Raw genomic sequence first — 22,090 nt, forward strand, 5'->3', positions numbered from 1 at the left:
ATTTAGAAGAACTTTGAAAGACTCAAAATGGAATAAAGCAGATGGGATAAATAGCATTTTATCGGAATTTCTAAAATCATTGGGGGAAGTGGTGACAAACCGATTGCTCACGTTAGTGTGTAGAATGTATGTGACTGGCGATATGCCATTAGATTTTCGGGAAAACATCATCCACACAAATGCGAAGATAACAACAGCCGACAACCGCGAGAATTATCGCACAATCAGCTTAACAGCTCGTGCATAGAAATTGCTGGCAAGAATAATGTACAGAAGAATGGAAAAGAAAACAGAGAATATTTTAGATGACGATAAATTCGGATTTAGCAAAGGTAAAGGCACTAGAGAGGTGGTTCTGAAGTTGCCGTTGATAATGGAAGCAAGACTGAAGAAAAATCAAGACACGTTAATAGGATCTGTCGACCTAGAAACAGTTCGACACTAAAATGGTGCAAGATGTTCGAAATACTGGGAAAGGTAGGGCTGAGGTACAAGGGAAGACGGGTAATATACAGTATGTACAAGAACGTAGAGGGAACATTAAGAATGGATGACGAAGGGCGATGCACAAGGATTAAAAATTGTGTAAGACAGGGATGTAGTCTTTCGGACTTACGCCCCTGCTGTTCAATCTACACTTCGAAGAAGCAATGACGGAAATAAAAGAATAGTTCAAGAGTGAGATTAAAATTCAAGATGAAGGGATATCAATGTTAAGTTACACTGTCGCTCATGACATTGCTATCTCCAATGAAAGTAAAGAAGAATTACAGTATCTGTTGAGTGGAATGAACAGTCTAGTGAGTACAGAATATGGACTGAGTGTAAATCGAAGAAAGATGAAAGTAATGAGAAGTAGAAGAAATGAGAATAGGAAGAAACTTAACATAATTGGTGACAAGGAAGTAGATGAAGTTGTTGAATTCTGCTACCCAGGCAGCACAATAATCCATGACGGACGGAGCAAGGAGGACTGCGAATGCAGACTAGCACTGGAAAAAAGGGCATTTCTGGCCAAGAGACGTCTACTAGTATCAAACATAGGCCTTAATTTGAGGAAGAAATATCTCAGAATGTGCGTTTGGAGCACAGCATTGCATGATAGTGGAACATGGGCTGTTGGAAAACCGGATCAGAAGAGAATCGAAGCATTTGAGACGTGCTCCAGAAGAAAGAATGTTGAAAATTAGATGGACCGCTAAGGTAAGGAATTGAGGAGACTCCCCGCAGAATCGGCGAGGAAAGGAATATGTGTAAAACACTGACAAGAAGGGACAGTATGATACGACATCTGTTACGACAACAGAAAATAGCATCCGACGTGCTGGACGGAGCTGTAGAGAGTAAAACAATAGAGGAAAACAGAGATTGGGATACATCCAGCAAGTAATTGAGCACGGAGGTTGCAAATTGCTGCTGTGAGACGAAAAAATTAATACAGGAGAGGAATTCTTGGCGTTCCGCACCAAAGCAATCAGAAGAATGATGACTCAGCAAAGGTCCTGTTCTTATGTCCTCCATGCTTCGTCTATCATGAACTATTTTGTTTGTAAAGTAGCAGAGTATCTTCGCTTCGTTTACCTCGAAGTCCTAAATTTTGATGTTTCTTTTGGTAATATCGTGCAGCCACGTCTCGATCCCTGAGTCAACAGATGGGGACGTTTGCAGGACAACAACCATCTGCACGAACAGTTCGACGACGTTTGCAGCAGCATGGACTATCAGCTCGGAGACCGTGGCTGCGGTTGCCCTTGACGCTGCATCACAGACAGGAGCGCCTGCGATGGTGTACTCAACGACGAACGTGGGTGCACGAGTGGGAAAACGTCATTTTTTCGGATGAATCCAGGTTCTGTGTACAGCATCATGATGGTCGCATCCGTGTGTGGCGACATCGCGGTGAACGCACATTGGAAGCGTGTATTCGTCATCGCCATACTGACGTATCATCCGGTGTGGTGGTATGGGGTGCCATTGGTTACACGTCTCGGTGATCTCTTGTTCGCATTGACGGCACTTTGAACAGTGGACGTTACATTTCAGATGTTTTACGACCCGTGCCTCATTCGATCCCTGCGAAACCCTGCATTTCAGCAGGATAATGTACCTCCGCATGTTGCAGGTCCTGCACGGGCCTTTCTGGATACAGAAAATGTTCGACTGCTGCTCTGGTCAGCATATTCTCCAGATCTCTCACCAATTGAAAACGTCTGGTCAATGGTGGCCGAGCAACTGGCTCGTCACACTACGCCGGTCACTACTCTCGATGAACTGTGGTATCGTGTTGAAGCTGCATGGGCTGCTGTACCTGTACACGCCATCGAAGCTCTTTTTGACTCAATGCCCAGGCGTATCAGGGCCGTTATTACGGCCAGCGGTGGTTGTTCTGGGTAGTGATTTCTCAGGATCTATGCACCCAAATTGCGTGAAAATGTAATCAAATGTCAGTTCTGGTATAATATATTTGTCCAATGAATACCCTTTTATCATCTGCATTTCCTCTTGGTGTAGCAATTTTAATGGCCAGTAGTGTACTTTGTGAAGTTTGAAATGTGGGTTGCATAGCTGCAGCAACCGAGGGGGATCTTAGTTTAATGGAGATGCGTCGGGCGGAAGCGATGGTCGTTTGTCGTTCTGATTGTCGATGTTGTGTGGCGGAGCGCAAGTTTATGGTCTAAGATCCGTCCTCTGGTTGGAGTGGACGTATAGATTCTTGAGAAATTCCATCATTTCGTCTGTTAGGAACGTATCGCATACGTATCATCATTCGATGATTGGTCTCTCTCTCTCTCTCTCTCTCTCTCTCTCTCTCTCTCTCTTTGTGTGTGTGTGTGTGTGTGTGTGTGTGTGTGTGTGTGTGTGAGAGAGAGAGAGAGAGAGAGAGAGAGAGAGAGAGAGAGACAGAGAGAGTGAGTGAGTGCAGGCTTGTGGGACGCCAGTCCCTCAGGTAATTATTCCGGCGTGCTGCTGCAGCGTTGAAGAAGTCTTCTCTAATTACTGGCGTCCCCTGAGAAGGCGACGCAGGTCGTTGGCGGGAGCGACGCATTAGGGACGCAAAGCGCCACCGCTGAGCCCTGAGCTGCGTACGGCCGCCGCATGTCGGCGTGCCTCTTCCCTGCCTTTCGCTGCCGCAAAACGTGCACCCAGCCACTAAAACACCCTCCGCGACACTCCCAGAGGCCGGAGATGGCGTCTTTGTTTAAGCGAAAAGGAGAAAAGTCACGTCTTTATCTTTTCAAACGACGTCATGATCACCCGAAGAACTTCTGATCGAACAAAAATAATCATCTGGTCGCTGGAGCACAACGGGTAAGTATTGACAATATTTCACAGTTATTTCCCAGAAAATGGAATTATGTGCACCTTTAACAAAGAAAACGATGCAGAACATAAAAAACCAAATCAGTTTACCAAACATTGGTAATCTTGTGATAGTAGTAAGAAAATGAGATCTGCGTGGTTCGTTTATAACCAGATTCACTGCTGAAAACCAAGATATGAGAAATTAAGGGGAAGATTTTTGTCACACTGCTCTTAGACGATGTGAGGTATACAAGAATCTCAAATTATTATTAGTGGAATCGATATATCTAGAAAAACATGCTCGACACTTGCTGCAAATTACTACTCATAAGTTATGACTGTGCGCAGAGAGCTTTAGAAAATGTAATTTATAAAAAATAGGTAACTTATGTTCACTGATAATGATGTGACTGTCTTTGGTGCTTCGTTCATTAAAAAATTAAACAATCATTACACTATTCAATATCACCCAACGTTAACTAATGGCATATGTACAGTGTATACCATCTCACACTTATACATATTTCTCATACTCACACAAAGTTTTTTTTGGGGGGGGGGGGGGGGGGGGAGGATCAGTCCTCTGAGAGGTCTGATGCGACCCGCCACTAATTCCTTCTTCATCTCATCTCAGAGTAGCAATTGCAACCTGCGTCTTCAATTACTTGGTGGATGTATTCCAGTTTCTCTCTTCCTCTACAGTTATTTGCCCTGTACGGCTCCCTTTAGCACTATGGAAGTCACTCTCTCATGTCTTGATGATCATGATGATGTTTGGTTTATGGGGCGCTCAACTGCGCGGTTATCAGCGCCCGTAAAAATTCCCAAACTTCCAAACTTTGCTCAGTCCAAACTCGCCCCATTCATGAATGATGATTAAATGATGAGGACAACACAAACACCCAGTCACCTCGCCGGGAATCGAACCCGGGACCCCGTGCTCGGAAAGCGAGAACGCGACCGTGAGACCACGAGGTGCGGACCCGTCGTGTATTAACAGATGTCCTATCATCCTGTCTCTTCTCCTTATTAGTGTTTTCAAAATGTTCCTTTCCTCTCCGATTCCGCGTAGAACCTCCTCATTCCTTACCTTATCAGTCCACCTAATTTTCAACATTCGTCTGTAGCACTACATCTCAAATGCTTTGATTCTCTTCTGTTTTGATTTTTCCACAGTCCATGTTTCGCTACCATACAATGCTGTACTCCAGACTTAGATTCTCAGAAATTTCTTACTCAGATTAAGGCCTATGTATGATACAAGTAGACTTCTCCTGGCCAGAATGCCCGTTTTGCCATTGCTAGTCTGCTTTTGATGTCCTCCTTGCTCCGTCCATCATTGGTTATTTTACTGCCTAGGTAGCAGAATTCCATAACTTCATCTACTTCGTGACCATCAATCCGATGTTAAGTTTCTCGCTGTTCTCTTTTCTGCTACTTTTCATTTCTTCCGTCTTTCATCGATTTACTCTCAATCCATATTTTGTACTCATTAGATTCTACACTTTCATTGAGGATAGCAATGTCATGACCATCAGTAGATCTTAACATTGACATCCCTTCACTCTGAATTTTGATCTCACTCCTGAACGTTTCTTTTATTTCCGTCATGGCTTCTTTGACGTATAGACTGAAAAGCAGGGCCCAAATACCGAAAAACTACGTCTCTCTCTTACACTCTTTTTAATCCTTGCACTTCATTCTTCGCCATTTTTATTCGCTAACATAATCACACGAGTTTAGGACGTCATAGGCCGTCTTCAAATCTGCAAGACTACTAAAGACTGTATCTAGTCTCTGCAACCACTCTTCTCTTGTCCGTTCTACTCTTTTCGCCACTTGATGATTTTAACATTTAACTACACCCTATTGGTCTTCTGTCTTTTTTCTTGGCCTCCCTGTGCATCTACCTTCCAATAATACTCATTATATTAAATAAATCCTCAAAAATATTCAAATAATGTCTTGGAAGTTTCTTCACTCGCTGATTTATTTCAAAACAGATGGCAGTTATAAGAGTCGAGGGACATGAAAGGGAAGCAGTGGTTGGGAAGGGAGTAAGACAGGGTTGTAGCCTCTCCCCGATGTTGTTCAATCTGTATATTGAGCAAGCAGTAAAGGAAACAAAAGAAAAATTCGGAGTAGGTATTAAAATTCATGGAGAAGAAATAAAAACTTTGAGGTTCGCCGATGACATTGTAATTCTGTCAGAGACAGCAAAGGACTTGGAAGAGCAGTTGAATGGAATGGACAGTGTCTTGAAAGGAGGATATAAGATGAACATCAACAAAAGCAAAACAAGGACAATGGAATGTAGTCTAATTAAGTCGGGTGATGCTGAGGGAATTAGATTAAGAAATGAGGCACTTAAAGTAGTAAAGGAGTTTTGCTATTTGCGGAGTAAAATAACTGATGATGGTCGAAGTAGAGAGGATATAAAATGTAGGCTGGCAATGGCAAGGAAAGCGTTTCTGAAGAAGAGAAATTTGTTAACATCCAGTATTGATTTAAGTGTCAGGAAGACATTTCTGAAAGTATTCGTATGGAGTGTAGCCATGTATGGAAGTGAAACATGGACGATAAATAGTTTGGACAAGAAGAGAATAGAAGCTTTCGAAATGTGGTGCTACAGAAGAATGCTGAAGATTAGATGGGTAGATCACATAACTAATGAGGAAGTATTGAATAGAATTGGGGAGAAGAGAAATTTGTGGCACAACTTGACCAGAAGAAGGGATCGGTTGGTAGGACATGTTCTGAGGCATCAAGGGATCACCAATTTAGTATTGGAGGGCAGCGTGGAGGGTAAAAATCGTAGGGGGAGACCAAGAGATGAATACACTAAGCAGATTCAGAAGGATGTAGGTTGCAGTAGGTACTGGGAGATGAAAAAGCTTGCACAGGATAGAGTAGCATGGAGAGCTGCATCAAACCAGTCTCAGGACTGAAGACCACAACAACAAACAACATGTTTATTAGATTTTAAATCTGTCCATCTGATTTTTGTTTCCCTTCCAAACAGAATTCCTTCACTATTAACAGCTTTCTGTCTGTCGTCAATAGTTCGCGGCTTTCACAACCACAGAAAAGCACACTCAAGACGAACGACTTGATAAATAATTTTGTCTTTTGTATACTAAACGTCTTGTTCGACAACAGTTGTATTCTTTTAATGATAGCACGTTTTGGCATTGCAAATCTATGCAGATCAATACTCTTGTTGTGAAATAACGACATTTTCCCACTTTTTCTGATTCATTTCTTTCAGTTTTGATATTAGCTGTTCATTCTCATATTTGGTTGGCTTTCTATCATAATTTTGGTTCTTTTTGTGTTGTTAAGCTGGATCTTTTTCAGAATAGTTCAAGCTGGATCTTTTTTAGAATAGTACAAATTAAGATAAAAGAAATTAGTATAATCTGATCCTTAAAACAGACTCAGTGCATGGGAATTCCATTTACCTTAGTTCCATAAGCTTTTGGTTTGAATATCTTCATAGCTTTTTCGATGAAAAAGTCAAAGCCTATCGTTACAAACAGTACCGCCTCATCCCTTTGATGATGACAACTTTAAGTTGGTCTCCATTAATCTATGTTTTTATTCTTTGGTTTGCGGATAAGTGTTATTTAATTCTATCACTAATTAATCTTAACATTTATTAATTAATGTTAACACTTAATTCTATCTAAAGGAAAGTTTGGAGTAGGAATTAAAGTCCAGAGAGAAGAAATCAGAACTTTGAGGTTTGCTCATGACATTGTAATTCTGCCAGAGACAGCAAAGGATTTAGAAGAACAGTTTAAAGAAATGGACAATGTCTTGTAAGACGGTTATAAGATGAACATCGACAAAAGCAAAACGAGGCTAATGGAATGTAATCGAATTAAATCAGGTGATGCTCAGAGAATTAGATTAGGGAACGACACTTAAAGTAGTAGATGAGTTTTGCTATTTGAGAAGCAAAATAACTGATGATGGTCGAAGTAGGGAGAATATAAAATCTAGACTGGGAATGGCAAGAAAAGCGTTTCTGAAGAAGAGAAAATCGTTAATATCAAGTATAGATTTAAGTGTCAGAAGTTCTTTCTGAAATTATTTGCATGGAGTGTAGCCACATATGGAAGTGAAACATGGACGATAAACTATTTAGACAGGAAGAGAATAGAAGCTTTTGAAATATGGTGCTACAGAAGAATGCTGAAGATTAAATGGGTACATCATGTAACTAATGAGGAGGTACTGAATAGAATTGGGGAGGAGAGAAATTTCTGGTACAACCTGACTGGAAGAAAGGATCGGTTGGTAAGACATATTCTGAGGCATCAAAGGACCACCGATTTAGTCTGGAGGGAAGCTTGGGGGTTACAAACAGTAGAGGGAGGCCAAGAGATGAATACAGTAAGCAGGTTCAGAACGATGTAGGTTGCAGTAGTTACTCGGAGATGAAGAGTCTCGTACATGATAGAGTAGCGTGGAAAGCTGCATCAAACCAGTCTTCGGACTGAATACCGCAACAACAACAACAACAACAACAACAACAATTCTATCAGTCCAACTACGTCTCTTTCCAAACTATGAAGAGTGTACTCCAGATAATGCTGTCAAATGCCTTCTTTCTGTCAAATAAACGGCTGTTTAAGAATTCTTTTTTAATACCGATCTTATCACTAAAAAGCTCCGGAGACGATGGGTTCTCTTATTCTTAAAGTTTGTCGAAAACCTAACTGATTATCCGTTTCTAAATTTATTTGTTCTTCTTTGGTAAAATATGTATTTGAGCGTACTTTCTGCGACTAAAATTAGTCTTATCTTTCTGTAATCGGAGCAGTATGTAGCATTCCTTTTTTACGAATGAGTATTATCTTAAATTTTCCAGAATCATCTCTGTATCCATCCAGACCAAGCTTCGTTTAATTGCAGATCATTTTTTCCAGTGGGAAACAGTATTGTTTTTTACCAACACACAACATGCCATACAGGTTGTAACATGTACATTTTTTGTACCGAACCAGAAAGAGCTTTTCTCAAACACAGTGTTAGTGCGGTTACATATGATAATGTACAGGCGTGCAGTACAATATGAATCTCACGAGGCGAGTAGCCTGAAGACCAGCTCTCGCAAAGTACATTCATAGACAACTTACACGACTAAACAACGACAGGACCAACACGGTGTACGATAGGCTGTGGACACTTGATTAGCAATGGAGCATCATTGTATGCACGAAACACACACACACACACACACACACACACACACACACACACATACACACACACAGGCAGACAGGCGCACACACACAAACAGCGTGCACGAGCTGCGCGTGCTTTATTTTTTCTCATGATATTGGAGAGTCTCATCGAGTAGCGTGCCACAGCAGATGCTCACCGATGTTGTCGAGGTGGCGCACCAATCCTTCCTCCACGTCGTTAGGCTCATCGCGGTACTGCTGGAAGCCGCTGGAGACCATCTGGAACAAGAAACGCGTGTGTCGCTCAGTTGGGCTAAAGTCCCTCACACGTACGTATATTACGGACGATTGTAAAAAATGCTGCAGCGAAATGACTTGCATTTCTTAGGATATTATACTCACTGCTGAGCATTAAAATTTGCGACACTGTGAAGGATGGAAAATAACGAAATTTTTCTGACTGTACATACACAGTACAGTAGGAAGAGTACAATATTAAATTTGTCGATGATTTGGGGGTGGGTAGAGTGCTAAATTTATTAGGCGGCAGCAGTGACTCTAACCAGGCTGGGGGTCGAATCGAAGTGAGCTCTGATGACAGATACGGATATATCGTCCCACACTGTTTCATCGTTAGATTGCAGGTATGGAATACGAAACAAGGATACAGTATTGGGTGACAAAATTAGTAATCATTTAACAGAATTTTCTTTAAATAACGGAAAAATAAAGAATTCAGACAGCTTTCAACATAAATAATGACCTATTTGCTTAATTCATTCCAATATTTACCATAGCTTTTAGTGTTTAACTGAACGACATCAGTACTAAATCAGCTGTGTTACTTACAGGGTATTTGGTAACCATCATAATAAGAATATAATATTTTTTAGATGAACACTAATTTGGTTGTTTCAGAAACCTCCTGCACACCGTCTTGCTACTTCCAACGTGACATTGGTAGGTCTATTCGAACGATGAACGTATCATATTGCACGTTGTGTCAAAATGAACATTTGACAACGAAACGAAAACTGGTAATCACCAAAAAGTTGTTGTGCGTATCTGAGGGTTGTTACGTAGTTTATTTTTTAAATGAGTGTTCTGCAATGCATTTTTAAAGCTTTGCTTCTGCAATATGTAATGATACATAAATTGCGCAGTGACACAGAGAACTTTGCCTCCTAACCGATGTACTGAGAGTAGTTAATCTAATGGGTTTATTACAAACGTTTCTGTTTGATGTAAACCACAACGTTTTTCTTTGTTTTGTTGTTTTTTGTTTTTACATGTTACATGTATTCTCATAAAGCTTATTATGTACTCTGGGTGTAGTGTATTTTGAGCCACTGATTTGTATTGTAGTACTTTGACAACTACTATATCGTAGTGAGATGATCCTTGGCTGAATAAAGATGTTAACGATAATGATAATGACGCCCAGTTCTGGTCGACATAGTTGGCGCGACGCGGGTTAGCCGCCGAATGCAGTAGCTCCCTAAGTAATCGACGGCCGTCCATCAAACAAACCACCTGAAGCTATACCACGTCTCCGGCGGCGATTATGATCTTATAACAAAATGCATGAAAGAATAATGACTGTAATGTTTGTCTTTAATTTGTAGTCAGTCTCCTTTTGGCCACTCTCAAATGAAGTTGACTTTTATGGTGTGTGTATATATACTGAAGCGCCAAAGAAACTGGTATAGGCATGTGTTTTCAATTACAGCGATATGTAACCAGGCATAATATGGCGCTGCAAAGCATATATAAGACAAAAAGGGTCTGTTGCAGTTGTTAGATCGGTTAATGCTGCTACAATGGCAGCTTATCAAGATTTTAGTTTGAACGCGGTGTTATTGTTGGTGCGCGATCGATGGGACGCAGCATGTCTGATGTAGCGATGAAGTGGGGATTTTTCCATACTACCATTCCACTAGTGTACCGTGAATATCAGGAATCCGGTAAAATATCAAATCTCCGACATGGCTGTGGCCGGGAAAAGATCCTGCAAGAACAGGACCAACGACGATTGAAGAGAATTGTTCAACGTGACAGAAGTGCAAACCTTCCGCACACTGCTGCAGAATTCAATGCTGGGCCCTCAACAAGTATCAGCGTGCGGACCATTCAACGAAACATCATCGATATGGGCTTTCGGAGCCGAAGGCCCACTCGTGTACCCTTGATGACCGCACGACACAAAGCGTTACGCTTCACCTGGGCTCGTCAACACTGACATTGGACTGTTGATGACAAGAAATGTGTTGCCTGGTCGGACGAGTCTTGTTTCAGACTGTATCGAGCAGATGGACGTGTACCGGTATGGAGATAACGTTATGAATCCATGCACCCTGTATGTCAGCAGAGGACTGTTCAAGCTGATGGACGCTCTGTAATGGCGTGGGAGCTGTGCGGTTGGAGTGATATGGGACCCCTGATACGTCTAGATACGAGTCCGACAGGTGACACGTATGTAAGCACCTGCACCCGCTCATGTGCGTAATGAATGCCGACGGACTTGGGTAGCTCCAGCAGGACAGTGCGACACCCAACACATCCATAATTGCTCCAGGAACACTCTTCTGAGTTTAAACACTTCCGCTGGTCACCAAACTCCTCAGACATGAACATTATTGGGCACATCTGGACTGCCTTGCAACGTGCTGTTCAGAAGAGATCCGCACCCCTTGCACTCTTATCGATTTATCGACAGCCCTGTAGGATTCATGGTGTCAATTCCCTCCAGCACTACTTCAGACATTAGTCCATACCACGTCGTGTTCCGCATGGGCCCTAAATGATGTAGGCCGTTGTACCAGTTTCTTCGGGTCTTCCGTATATATTTAATAAACCGAGTTAATGTCTTTTATGGAGAGTAACGAATATTCACTGAACAATACTTACTACCTTATTGTCCAAAGAAGAAGACAATTTCAATTATTTCCAGAATGAGGGCTTCACTCTGCAGCGAAGTGTGCTCTGATATGAAACTTCCTGGCAGATCAAAACTGTGTGCCGGACCGAGACTCGAACTCGGGACCTTTGCCATTCGCCGGCAAGTGCTCTACCAGTGCTCTCAGGTTCGCAGGAGAGCTTCTGTGAAGTTTGGAAGGTAGGAGACGAGGTACTGGCAGATGTAAAGTTGTGGGGACAGGGCGTGAGTCGTGCTTGGGTAGCTCTGATGGTAGACAGCGAACCAATAGTTCTGTACTGACAAGTTACTCTGAAACTGCGATATATGATCTGAAGATGGGCAGCTAGCCTGAAACCGGTCATTGAAAATGAAAAATAGCGATCAAAGACTGAAATGCCATATATTTATTTTTAAAATTTTCTCTTGAAATACTTTTGAAGGAGGGAGATGAGGAGTAGTTTATCAGTGCACTGATCACATGACTGATAATTTTAAAATGCATGCCAGAGTACAGATTGTCGGTCGGAATTTTGTCTTTACATAATAATAAGCCGCCGAAGGATAGAAGTGGCCAAAGCAGCCAGCACTAGCATTACAACCAGTGATCGTAATGAATAACTCTGACCATGTTACAATTTTTCTAACTGTACAGTCACACTAGAAGGCATCTCAAACTCATCCTTTAACGGCTATGTCCGCCATCAGGGCTGCTCACTATTCGAACACACAACAGACATCTACTCGCAGCAGAATTACGGGGACGTCATTTGTTCCTAACACAAACCCTGGAAACCAAATATTTACACATCACCCATGAGTTCAGGTATTCACAGACGCATTCTATGGCAAAAGTAAAGAATGAAACAGCCATCTGTCATAATATACACTAACTGAAATAAAATCATAACCCAAGAAATAATGTAGAGTAATAAAATTTCGGGACTACAGTTGTCTAGATGACATATATAAGTGATTAACTCTCCCAAATCACAGGTTGATGTCAGCGCGATGTAAGTCATCGCAAATCTGAATTGCTGGTACATTAATAACCGGTGTAACCACGAGAATGTTGAATGCAAGCATGCAGACGTGCATTCTTTGTGTTGTGGAGATGCCGGATAAAAATTTTTTCGGTGGAGTTCCATACCTGTTCCACTGGGTCTGTCAACAGAGGGGCGATTAATGCCGTTTGGAGATAACGCTGGAGATGTCGTTCGACGGTGTCCCATACATGCTCGATTGTAGACAGATCTGGTGATCGAGCAGGCCTAGGCGTCAGTCGACACTCTGTAGAGCTTGTTGGGTTACAACAGTGGCACGTGGGCCAACATTATCCTACTGGAAAACACCGCCAGGAATGCTGTATATGAATGGCAGCACAACACGTCGAATCACCAGATTGACCTACAAATCCGCAGTCAGGGTGAGTGGGATAACCACGAAAGTTCTGCTGCTGTCATACGAAATAGCTCCCCAGGCCATAACTGCAGGTGTAGGTCCAGTGTGCCTAGCACGCAGACGGGTTGGATGGAGGTCCTCAACTAGCCTCCTCCTAACCAACACACGGCCATCGCTGGCACCGAGGCAGAACCAGCTTTCATCACAAAACACAACAGATCTCCTCCCTGTCCGCCACTGACCTCTCGCTTGACGCCACTGAAGTCGCAAATGGCGATGGTTTGGGGTCAGTGGAATGGCTCCCTGGCTCGAAGCTGTCCTTGAAGTAACCGATTTGTCACAGCTCGTTCTATCACTGTGACGGCAACTGATTCCCAAATTGCTGCTGCAGATGCAGTACGATGTACTAGAACGACGGTTTTTCCCTCTCAACAATGCCACGTGGCCGTCCTATTCTTGTGACCATACATTCTCGTTACGACCGCTGACAGCAATAACGTACCGTTGCTACGTTCCTGCCAAGTCTTTCTCCAGCATCGCAGAAGGAGAATCCAACTCCTCTTAGCCGTATTACACGACCTCGTTCGAATTTAGTGAGGTGTTAATAATGGTGTATATGTCGCCTGAAATACCTTCTTGACTAACATCAACTCACCTCGTCCAATCTCAAAGGTAAGTAAAGCTCACCACCGTCACAGCGAAAACCTGTTTTGCTTCCCTGCTTCCCCATAGTGGCGCTACTAGCGTGAAATTTGAACAGGTATCATCTTATATGGCCGTGCGGTCTAACGCACGGCTTTCCGGGCGGGAAGGAGCGCCTGGTCGCCGGCACGAATCCGCCCGGCGGATTTGTGTCGAGGTCCGGTGAACCAGCCAGTCAGTGGATGGTTTTTAGGCGGTTTTCCATCCGCCTCGGCGAATCCGGGCTGGTTCCCCTTATTCCGCCTCAGTTACACTATGTCGGCGATTGTTGCGCAAACAAGTTCTCCACGTACGCGCACACCACCATTACTCTACCACGCAAACATAGGGGTTACAGGCGTCTGGTGTGAGACGTTCCCTGGGGAGGGGGGGAAGGTCCACCGGGGGCCGAATCGCACAATAACCCTGGGTTCAGTGTGGGGCGGCAGAGGGGTGAAGTGGACTGCGGTAGTCGTCGTGGGGTTGTGGACCACTGCGGCTGCGGCGGGGACTGAGTCTCTCCGTCGTTTCTAGGTCCCCGGTTAACATACAATACAATACAATCATCTTACAGATGTAGAAGCATGCCTACCAACTGTCGTTTATGTCCCACAACTCCTCTTGGTGTTCTGTTTTTTTCCGTCAGTGTAGAAAGCTTGCAATATGTAGGAGAGGATTACCAGTTGGTTACGGTGGTTATGAGGTACTTTTAAATTACTTCTGAGCTAATATGACCAGAAAAAGAGATGGCTTTATGTGTAGTTATAATTATGTTTATGACTAGACAGAGTAAAATCGCTGACTTTTTCGACACATGCGTTGTACTTATTCTCATATACTATTGTTTGAGGAATTTCCATATTCTTGCTTGAATATTAACAGTCAACAGAGCGGTTTGTTGGAGTGGGAACGACAGAGAAGAATACATCAAGAAACTGCCTTCTGCCTCGGCTGTTGTGCTGATCGGCTTCCGTGGTGAACAGACCGCCTAGTACGGGCGCAGAGCGGGTCCTGTCAGTGACGTCACGTGCGTTGACGTCATTGTTACACAGGGTGGCCCGCATCAGGAGAGACGAGAAGTAGTGAAACAAAGGACAAAGCAATAATGAAGAGCAGATGCCTCGCGCTGACGCTGCCGCAGCGGATCAGGCAGCTATCTCTGCCCATCGACCGGTATCGGCGGCCTCTATTTATACGGGCCCGCGGGCAGCAGAAGATTAACACCGCCCCGGCGAGGCAAACATCGGAAAACCGCAGCCCCCTGCGGCGCTACCGTTAAGGATCCCGGAAGAGTCGCACAGAGTAGAGCGTCCGTCTCAATACATCGCCAAGATAAGCTCACCGAACAATATACGAGGGCTACATTTAAAGGTCCAATCGGTTGCGAATTTAAAAACACAGTGAAAATCCGATGAAGTTTATCTCTCATGTGTTGTGCAGTATCTCTGGTATGCATGTAGATATCGTCGCGTCTCCATTTCCAGTTCTGAGTGCACAGTGAACACTTAGAGATGCCCAAAACAGCAGTGTCCCACCAAATTTGAAGTGCGCCCTCTCATACGATTTCTTCATGCTGAGCAGTTCCACCTGATTTAACGCCGACTATATAACGTGTCGTGCGTGACGGCAAAGTGCTGTGATGGTACAGGAACTTTGAAGCAGGACGTACGTACGATCATGAGGCAGGCAGTCAGGGATGGAAGTGAGTGTCAACAGATGATCCGGTTCAGTGAGTGGATCAGGAGATTCGAGAAAATCGTTTGCGATCGGCAACTCAGAACAAGCGAAGAGGAATGTTGTCTCAGGTTTTGTCCTCCTTCATGACGATTTTCGGCCGCCCACTGCAGCTGCAACAAAGACGTTCCAGCAGCGTTTTCGTTGGGAAGTGTTTGATCACGGGCCATACAGTTCGGACTTCGTCTATCTTTCATCTCTTTGCTCGCATGAACCAAGTATACAATAAGCTGCAGATCAGCGTAGAGGACTGGCACAAAGCACAGGTGGCTGCCTTTTGAGACGAGGATAGTGTGATGTTGGTACCACGCTACGACAAATATGTAAGTCGGCGTGGCGACTATGTAGAGAAACAGCTGGAAGGTGTAGTTAAATGTTGCAAATATAAGATTCTTGATTTTCACTGTGTTTTCCATTTCACGACCGATCGGACCTAGAAAAAAAAAATAGACCTCGTACATAGTCACTAAAGATCATACTGGCGCTGTGGAGCGCTGTAGATGATATAGAATTGGTATCCGACTGCCATGTCACCCTCCACCATTGGCCCGAGATTCAAGTGGTGCGAATGTGCACAGTGTCAGCACATCAGGATGCGTCCACTCGACGACGGACAGAATGCCAGAAAAGGTTTCCCAATTGGAAGAAGTGGTGTAAGAATACAAGAGGGCGTAAAAGCAGTGTTCGCTGTCAATGAAATGGGTTTCAAATCAGACAGGAGTTGCTGCTGTTAGTAAAAGCAAATCTATCTCAATTGTGACTCAGCGTTATTGTCATCAAAAGATACTTTTTCTTATTTCGTGAAGCGCAAAATACCACATTTATGAAGGAGTTGTCAATGCAGCATATTGAAATCGTATCAAGATCGGTTTGTTAACCGTAAAACTTTTTCACACATACCATTAGCAGAAAACCATACCATCTAAGAAGTTTTGAGGTTACTATTAATGTTTTCCGCCAGGTCATCAGTATAAAACATGAATAACAATGGTCGCATCATCTTGCCATGGACATGCATGAAATTACTTCTATGCATTTCAATGACTCCCTGTCCAAGATAACATGCTCCGCACTCCAAGCTAAGAGATTCGCAATCCAGTCATAAATTTCCATTGGATCATACTTCCGTTAATAAGTACTGACCAAACGGTTTTCGGAAGTCAGTAAGTGTTGCATCTGCCTGACTGCTTTGATCCATGTCTTTCACGACGTCAAGTGATAAAAGGCGAATTGGGTTTCGCATAACCTATGGTTTCAGAACCCACTCTGGTTGGCATGGACTAGGTCATTCCGTTCGAGATAGACTTCTTTAAGCTCAGAATATGTTATAGTACTCTTTAACAAATGGACGTCAGTGACACTAGAGGGTAGTTGCGTGAATGACCACTACTATCCTTCTTGCACACGGGTGAGACCCGCTAATCAAAAATAAGACCTCTTTCTTAGAAATCCGAACACGTGACAGCTCTTTCACTCTAACAACTCCAACCGTCTCCCTCTCATAGGTGAAGATAATGTCCGCTTCGTCACAATACTCCTGCAATAGCTTCACGATCATCACTTTCCCACATACACCAACAAATTTTCCTATCTCCACGTGAATGTCTTAGCAACATATTCTCACAGCACCCGCCTCTCCGCCCTAGTTTAACGTACCCACATCCTGAAGTCAGATGTCTTACTACCACGCTGCAACGATTTTTATGGTAATTTTAATAATTTTGTTGAGCGGAAAGAAGATGAAACTGGAACAAGAGGTGCAACTGATAAATGTACACGAGTGGGTCACTGAAGTCATTTTAGCACGAGAAAGAGGGTCTGAAGCAAGAGAGATGGAAAATGAACGTATTTTAGGACTTCATACCGTTTCTCCAAAGGTATCACTACTCCTCAGAGAGACAGCGAAAGTGGCAAAAGTAAGAAATACTTATCCGTTAAAACACGGCTACTCTGCTCTACACTTTGTGACGTTCTTGTCAAATTCCTACTAGTTTTAGAAGCTACATCTACATTTATACTCCGCAAGCCACCCAATGGTGTGTGGCGGAGGGCACTTTACGTGCCGTTGTCATTACCTCCGCCGGCCGGAGTTGCCGTGCGGTTCTAGGCGCTACAGTCTGGCGCCGAGCGGCCGCTATGGTCGCAGGTTCGAGTCCTGCCTCGGGCATGGATGTGTGTGATGTTCTTAGGTTAGATAGGTTTAATTAGTTCTAAGTTCTAGGTGACTGATGACCTCAGAAGTTAAGTCGCGTAGTGCTCAGAGCCATTTGAACCATTACCTCCATTTCCTATTCCAGTCGCGTATGGTTCGCGGAAGAACGACTGCCGGAAAGCCTCCGTGCGCGCTCGAATCTCTCTAGTTTTACATTCGTGATCTCCTCGGGAGGTATAAGTAGGGGGAAGCAATATTTTCGATATCTCATCCAGAAACGCACCCTCTCGAAACCTGGGCAGCAAGATACAACGCGATGCAGAGCGCCTCTCTTGCAGAGTCTGCCACTTGAGTTTGCTAAACATCTCCATAACGCTATCACGGTTACCAAATAACCCTGTGACGAAACGCGCCGCTCTTCTTTGGATCTTTTCTATCTCCTCCGTCAACCCGATCTGGTACGGATTCCACACTGATGAGCAATACTCAAGTATAGGTCGAACGAGTGTTTTGTAAGCCACCTCCTTTGTTGATGGACTACATTTTCTAAGGACTCTTCCAATGAATCTCAACCTGGCACCCGCCTTACCAAAAATTAATTTTATATGATCATTCCACTTTAAATCGTTCCGCACGCATACTCCCAGATATTTTACATAAGTAACTGCTCTCAGTGTTTGTTCCGCTGTTGAAATGTATCAGGTAAACGTCACGAGTGCAGGAATGCCAGTCTGCACAGTCCTGGAAAACATTAATCTGTATGGTGAATTGTTTAGTCTAGTGTAAATCCACAAGTTTACTGTGGATTATTGGTTTGTTCGATGTTAATTAAGAACTTACTTTATAGAGACTCTGTCAACTTGCTATGACAATAACATCATATCGTTCAAGTCGAGATATGCAACATTTAGCAAATTGAAAACTAGCAAGAATAATCATGGAACAGACGGCAATAGAAGACACAAGACTGTTTTGTAAGAAAGTTCAGCAACAACTGCGTTTTCTAATTGAAGCAGTCGTATGCAGTTCTGTTTATGAACAGCACTATCTACATCAGCAACAACTGAATTTTCTAACTGAAACAGTTCTGTGCTGTCTATTTATGAACAGCGCTATCTACATCATCATTGTGTGTATGAGAGCATTCAGTAAAAGAAAAACGTATGCATTAGCTATCAAGTACACGAAACAGTTTTTTGTCGATTACCAGTCTCTTTGGTCAAATCCACGGCTATCATATAACTTGCAGCACAACACGCTTGTCGACAGCACTACTACTATCGTACAGAAGTAATAACTCGATATGAAAAAGGTTTAGAAAAATACTCCAATTAGTCACCATAAAAAAACGATCGTATTGTGATTATGACGACTAATAAATACTTTCTGAGAAATATAACTGTATTATTAATGATAACACTTGGTTAAACACAAAAATTTGTTGCGAATACCGCAAGAAATTAAAGGAATTGCAACTCACTGTAGATGATCATTAATACTGAAAGCGTCAGAATTCTTAATTTTTTGAGTTATTTGCAGAACATTTCTGAAAAATGATTATCATCACGTTTGGCAACCATTATTATATTCTTGTTTGACATACCATACTTTCAATCTAACGCTGAGACGCAGACATACGGCATAGACGAAGAAGACATTTCGACTAACATTATTGTCAGTTAAAGGCCAGGTTCAAACATTTTTAACGGTTTCCAACCTAGGTTGTCAGTTCTTTTTTGTTTGGAATCACTACTAAGTGTAGTAGGACCGTTGCTATTCACAGGATATATAAATGACCTCGTGGATAACATCGGAAGTTCACTGAGGCTTTTTGCGGATGATGCTGTAGCATATCGAGAGGTTGTAACAATGGAAAATTGTAATGAAATTCAGGAGGATCTGCAACGAATTGACGCATGGTGCAGGGAATGGCAATTGAATCTCAATATAGACAAGTGTAATGTGCTGCGAATACATAGAAAGAAAGATCCTTTACCATTTAGCTACAATATAGCAGGTCAGCAACTGGAAGCAGTTAATTCAATAAATTATCTGGGAATTGGCATTAGGACTGATCTAAAATGGAATGACCATATAAAGTTTATCGTCGGTAAAGCAGATGGCAGACAGATTCACAGGAAGAATTCTATGGAAATGCAGTCCGAAAACAAAGGAAGTAGGTTACAGTACACTTGTTCGCCCACTGCTTGAATACTGCTTACCGGTGTGGGATCCGTACCAGATAGTGTTGATAGAAGAGATAGAGAAGATACAACGGAGAGCAGCGCGCTTCGTTACAGGATCATTTAGTAATCGCGAAAGCGTTACGGAGATGATAGATAAACCCAGTGGAAGATTCTGCAGGAGAGACGCTCAGTAGCTCGGTACGGGCTTTTGTTGAAGTTTCGAGAACATACCTCCACCGAGGAGTCAAGCAGTGTATTGCTCCCTCCTACGTGTATCTCGCGAGATAAAATCAGAGAGATTAGAGCCCACACAGAGGCATACCGACAATCTTTCTTCCCACGAGCAAAACGAGACTGAAATAGAAGGGAGAACCGATAGAGGTGCTCAAGGTACCCTCCGCCACACACCGTCAGGTGGCTTGTGGAGTATAGATGTAGTTGTAGATGTAGATATTTAGAATTATGTTATTGAGTGTCATTGAAGCCAGAAGCCAGTTAGGGGGAACTAAGTTCCGCCTAAAATGTAAAATTATAAAACTAATTTGCTGATTCTTGTCGTCCGCTTGCATTTGGTGAGTAAAAGTGGTTTTGTCAAGAAAATGTTCCTGCGAAGTTGGTTGATGAATGTGACATAATCATTCAGTGTTAATTATACGGCCTTGTAATAGCATTCCGTGGCCTATACCGGGCTATTCTGATGTGATTTTGGGAACAGCTTACTCACTCTGATGCGTGATGTAATCAGAGTGATGCAAAACGATCACTGTATATCACCGCATACCAGGTGTGATCCATTAATTTAATGACGCAATCCCTTAAGCAGTCCATCATATCACTATGGATTATGTGTCACCCTGTCTTTCGATAAACACTAGCGCAACTTGGCCTGTACAGAAAAGTGAAAACTGGACTATTACACAGGCTCCACTATCAGACATCTAGAAAAGTGAACACATTTATTGTATCTGGTACTAATTAATCAATCATTAATTGCACTAAAGTAAGACTCTGCAAGAAGTATATTATTTGCTTTCGGAATTTAACTGAAGTGCTATGTAAATGTATGTTTTGAGCAAAAGACATCTTAGACTGCAGGAATTGGGCTATTGTCGGCCTCGTACACTTAAGTGGAATAAACCGCTCAAAATAAGTTTTTGCACCACCAGCACATCTGTGAAAGTAGTGGGCCCAGATCCAAGCGATAAATTAAACAACAAACCTTAGGAAACCAAAAAATAGCTTTCCTGTGATATAAAAACGATAACCAAAACAAAGACAGTATGTTTGAAACTGCACATCTCTAACATGAAAATCTGCGGCTGACGAAAATTCAGTACCGTGTTGCTCTACCCCATACATGGTTGGGCTTTCTTTGGCATACTGTCCACAAGACGGTAGAAATTTTCTGCTCATGCCTGTCCCATCCCTCGATGTCGGCCGTACTGAGATTATTCGGTGGGTGAGGTTGCTACCTGCGACGACGCACTGCAAGTTTCAATTCGTTCCAAGCAGTCGTAATCTGACTGATGTCAGAAAACGCCGGAGGCCTTTCCATTAAGTTGATTCTTGCCTTGCCGGCCACTGTGGCCGAGCGGTTCTAGGCGCTTCAGTCCGGAACCGCGCTGCAGCTACGATTGCAGGTTCGAATCCTGCCTCGGGCATGGATGTGTGTGATGTCCTTAGGTTAGTTAGGTTTAAGTAGTTCTAAGTCTAGGGGACTGATGACCTCAGATGTTAAGTCCCGTAGTGCTCAGAGCCATTTGAACCATGTTTGAATCTTGCCTCCAGGAGGAACTGCAGATTGGAGGACGTTGTCGAGATACAACGCGGCCATCAAACTACCATCGATAGCGATCACACGTGTCTAACATCTGTACATGATACCGTCCCACAACATGACTGACCCAGATCTGCGCTGAATCCTTCGGAATGCGTGTATGAGACGCGAGTTCGTACGTGTTACGAACATCGTTAGATGTCAGACATACCATGCACTTGTCGGTGAAGAGAACCTGACGCGAATGATGTAGATTCCATTTCAGACGTTCCGTTGCCCACTTTCTTCTAGGGCCATGATGCTAGGGGTTTATAATATTGTCCGTAACGAGAGTCCAAACTGATAGCGACGAGAAAGTTACGTACTGAAAGGGAAGACACAGTCGTTCCAGTTTGCTCCAAAAAGACAGCTCACAGTTGTGTTGCATTCCACTCCAGCTCATCTGCAAGTCGTTGTAGATCATATACTAACATAATCCTTCCTCGCACTCTCGAAATCGCAAGCTTCAATCTTCCCAGATCTATAATCCGTACTCCGCACTATTTTCTCCTTTATGGTTTCTGTTTTTCCTTATGAATATACAATAGCATCAAGTTTTAGGCGACTTTTTGAAATAATGTAGGCAACACCAAATTTTTTTTTCCACACGCCACAAAACTGAAAAAAACCTTATACAAAATGTGAACTCACTTCTGGCTCGTGTCCATTCGATAAGACTTTTACCAGAACAAGAAAAACCTAATTTAATTC

The 22,090-nt window shown here is 43.0% G+C and overlaps 1 protein-coding gene across 1 annotated transcript in view; it reads right to left on the bottom strand.

Moving 5' to 3' along the window:
• LOC124789526 (orcokinin peptides type A-like) overlaps window positions 1-22,090 on the bottom strand; it is a 417,616-nt gene that overhangs the window by 147,319 nt on the left and 248,207 nt on the right. The window contains exon 2 of the mRNA XM_047256919.1: window positions 8,693-8,774. Coding sequence (XP_047112875.1) covers window positions 8,693-8,774 — 82 coding nt within the window. The remainder of the gene's footprint in view (window positions 1-8,692; window positions 8,775-22,090) is intronic.

This window comes from Schistocerca piceifrons, chromosome 3, assembly GCF_021461385.2.
Source record: "Schistocerca piceifrons isolate TAMUIC-IGC-003096 chromosome 3, iqSchPice1.1, whole genome shotgun sequence".
Taxonomy (NCBI): domain Eukaryota; kingdom Metazoa; phylum Arthropoda; class Insecta; order Orthoptera; family Acrididae; genus Schistocerca; species Schistocerca piceifrons.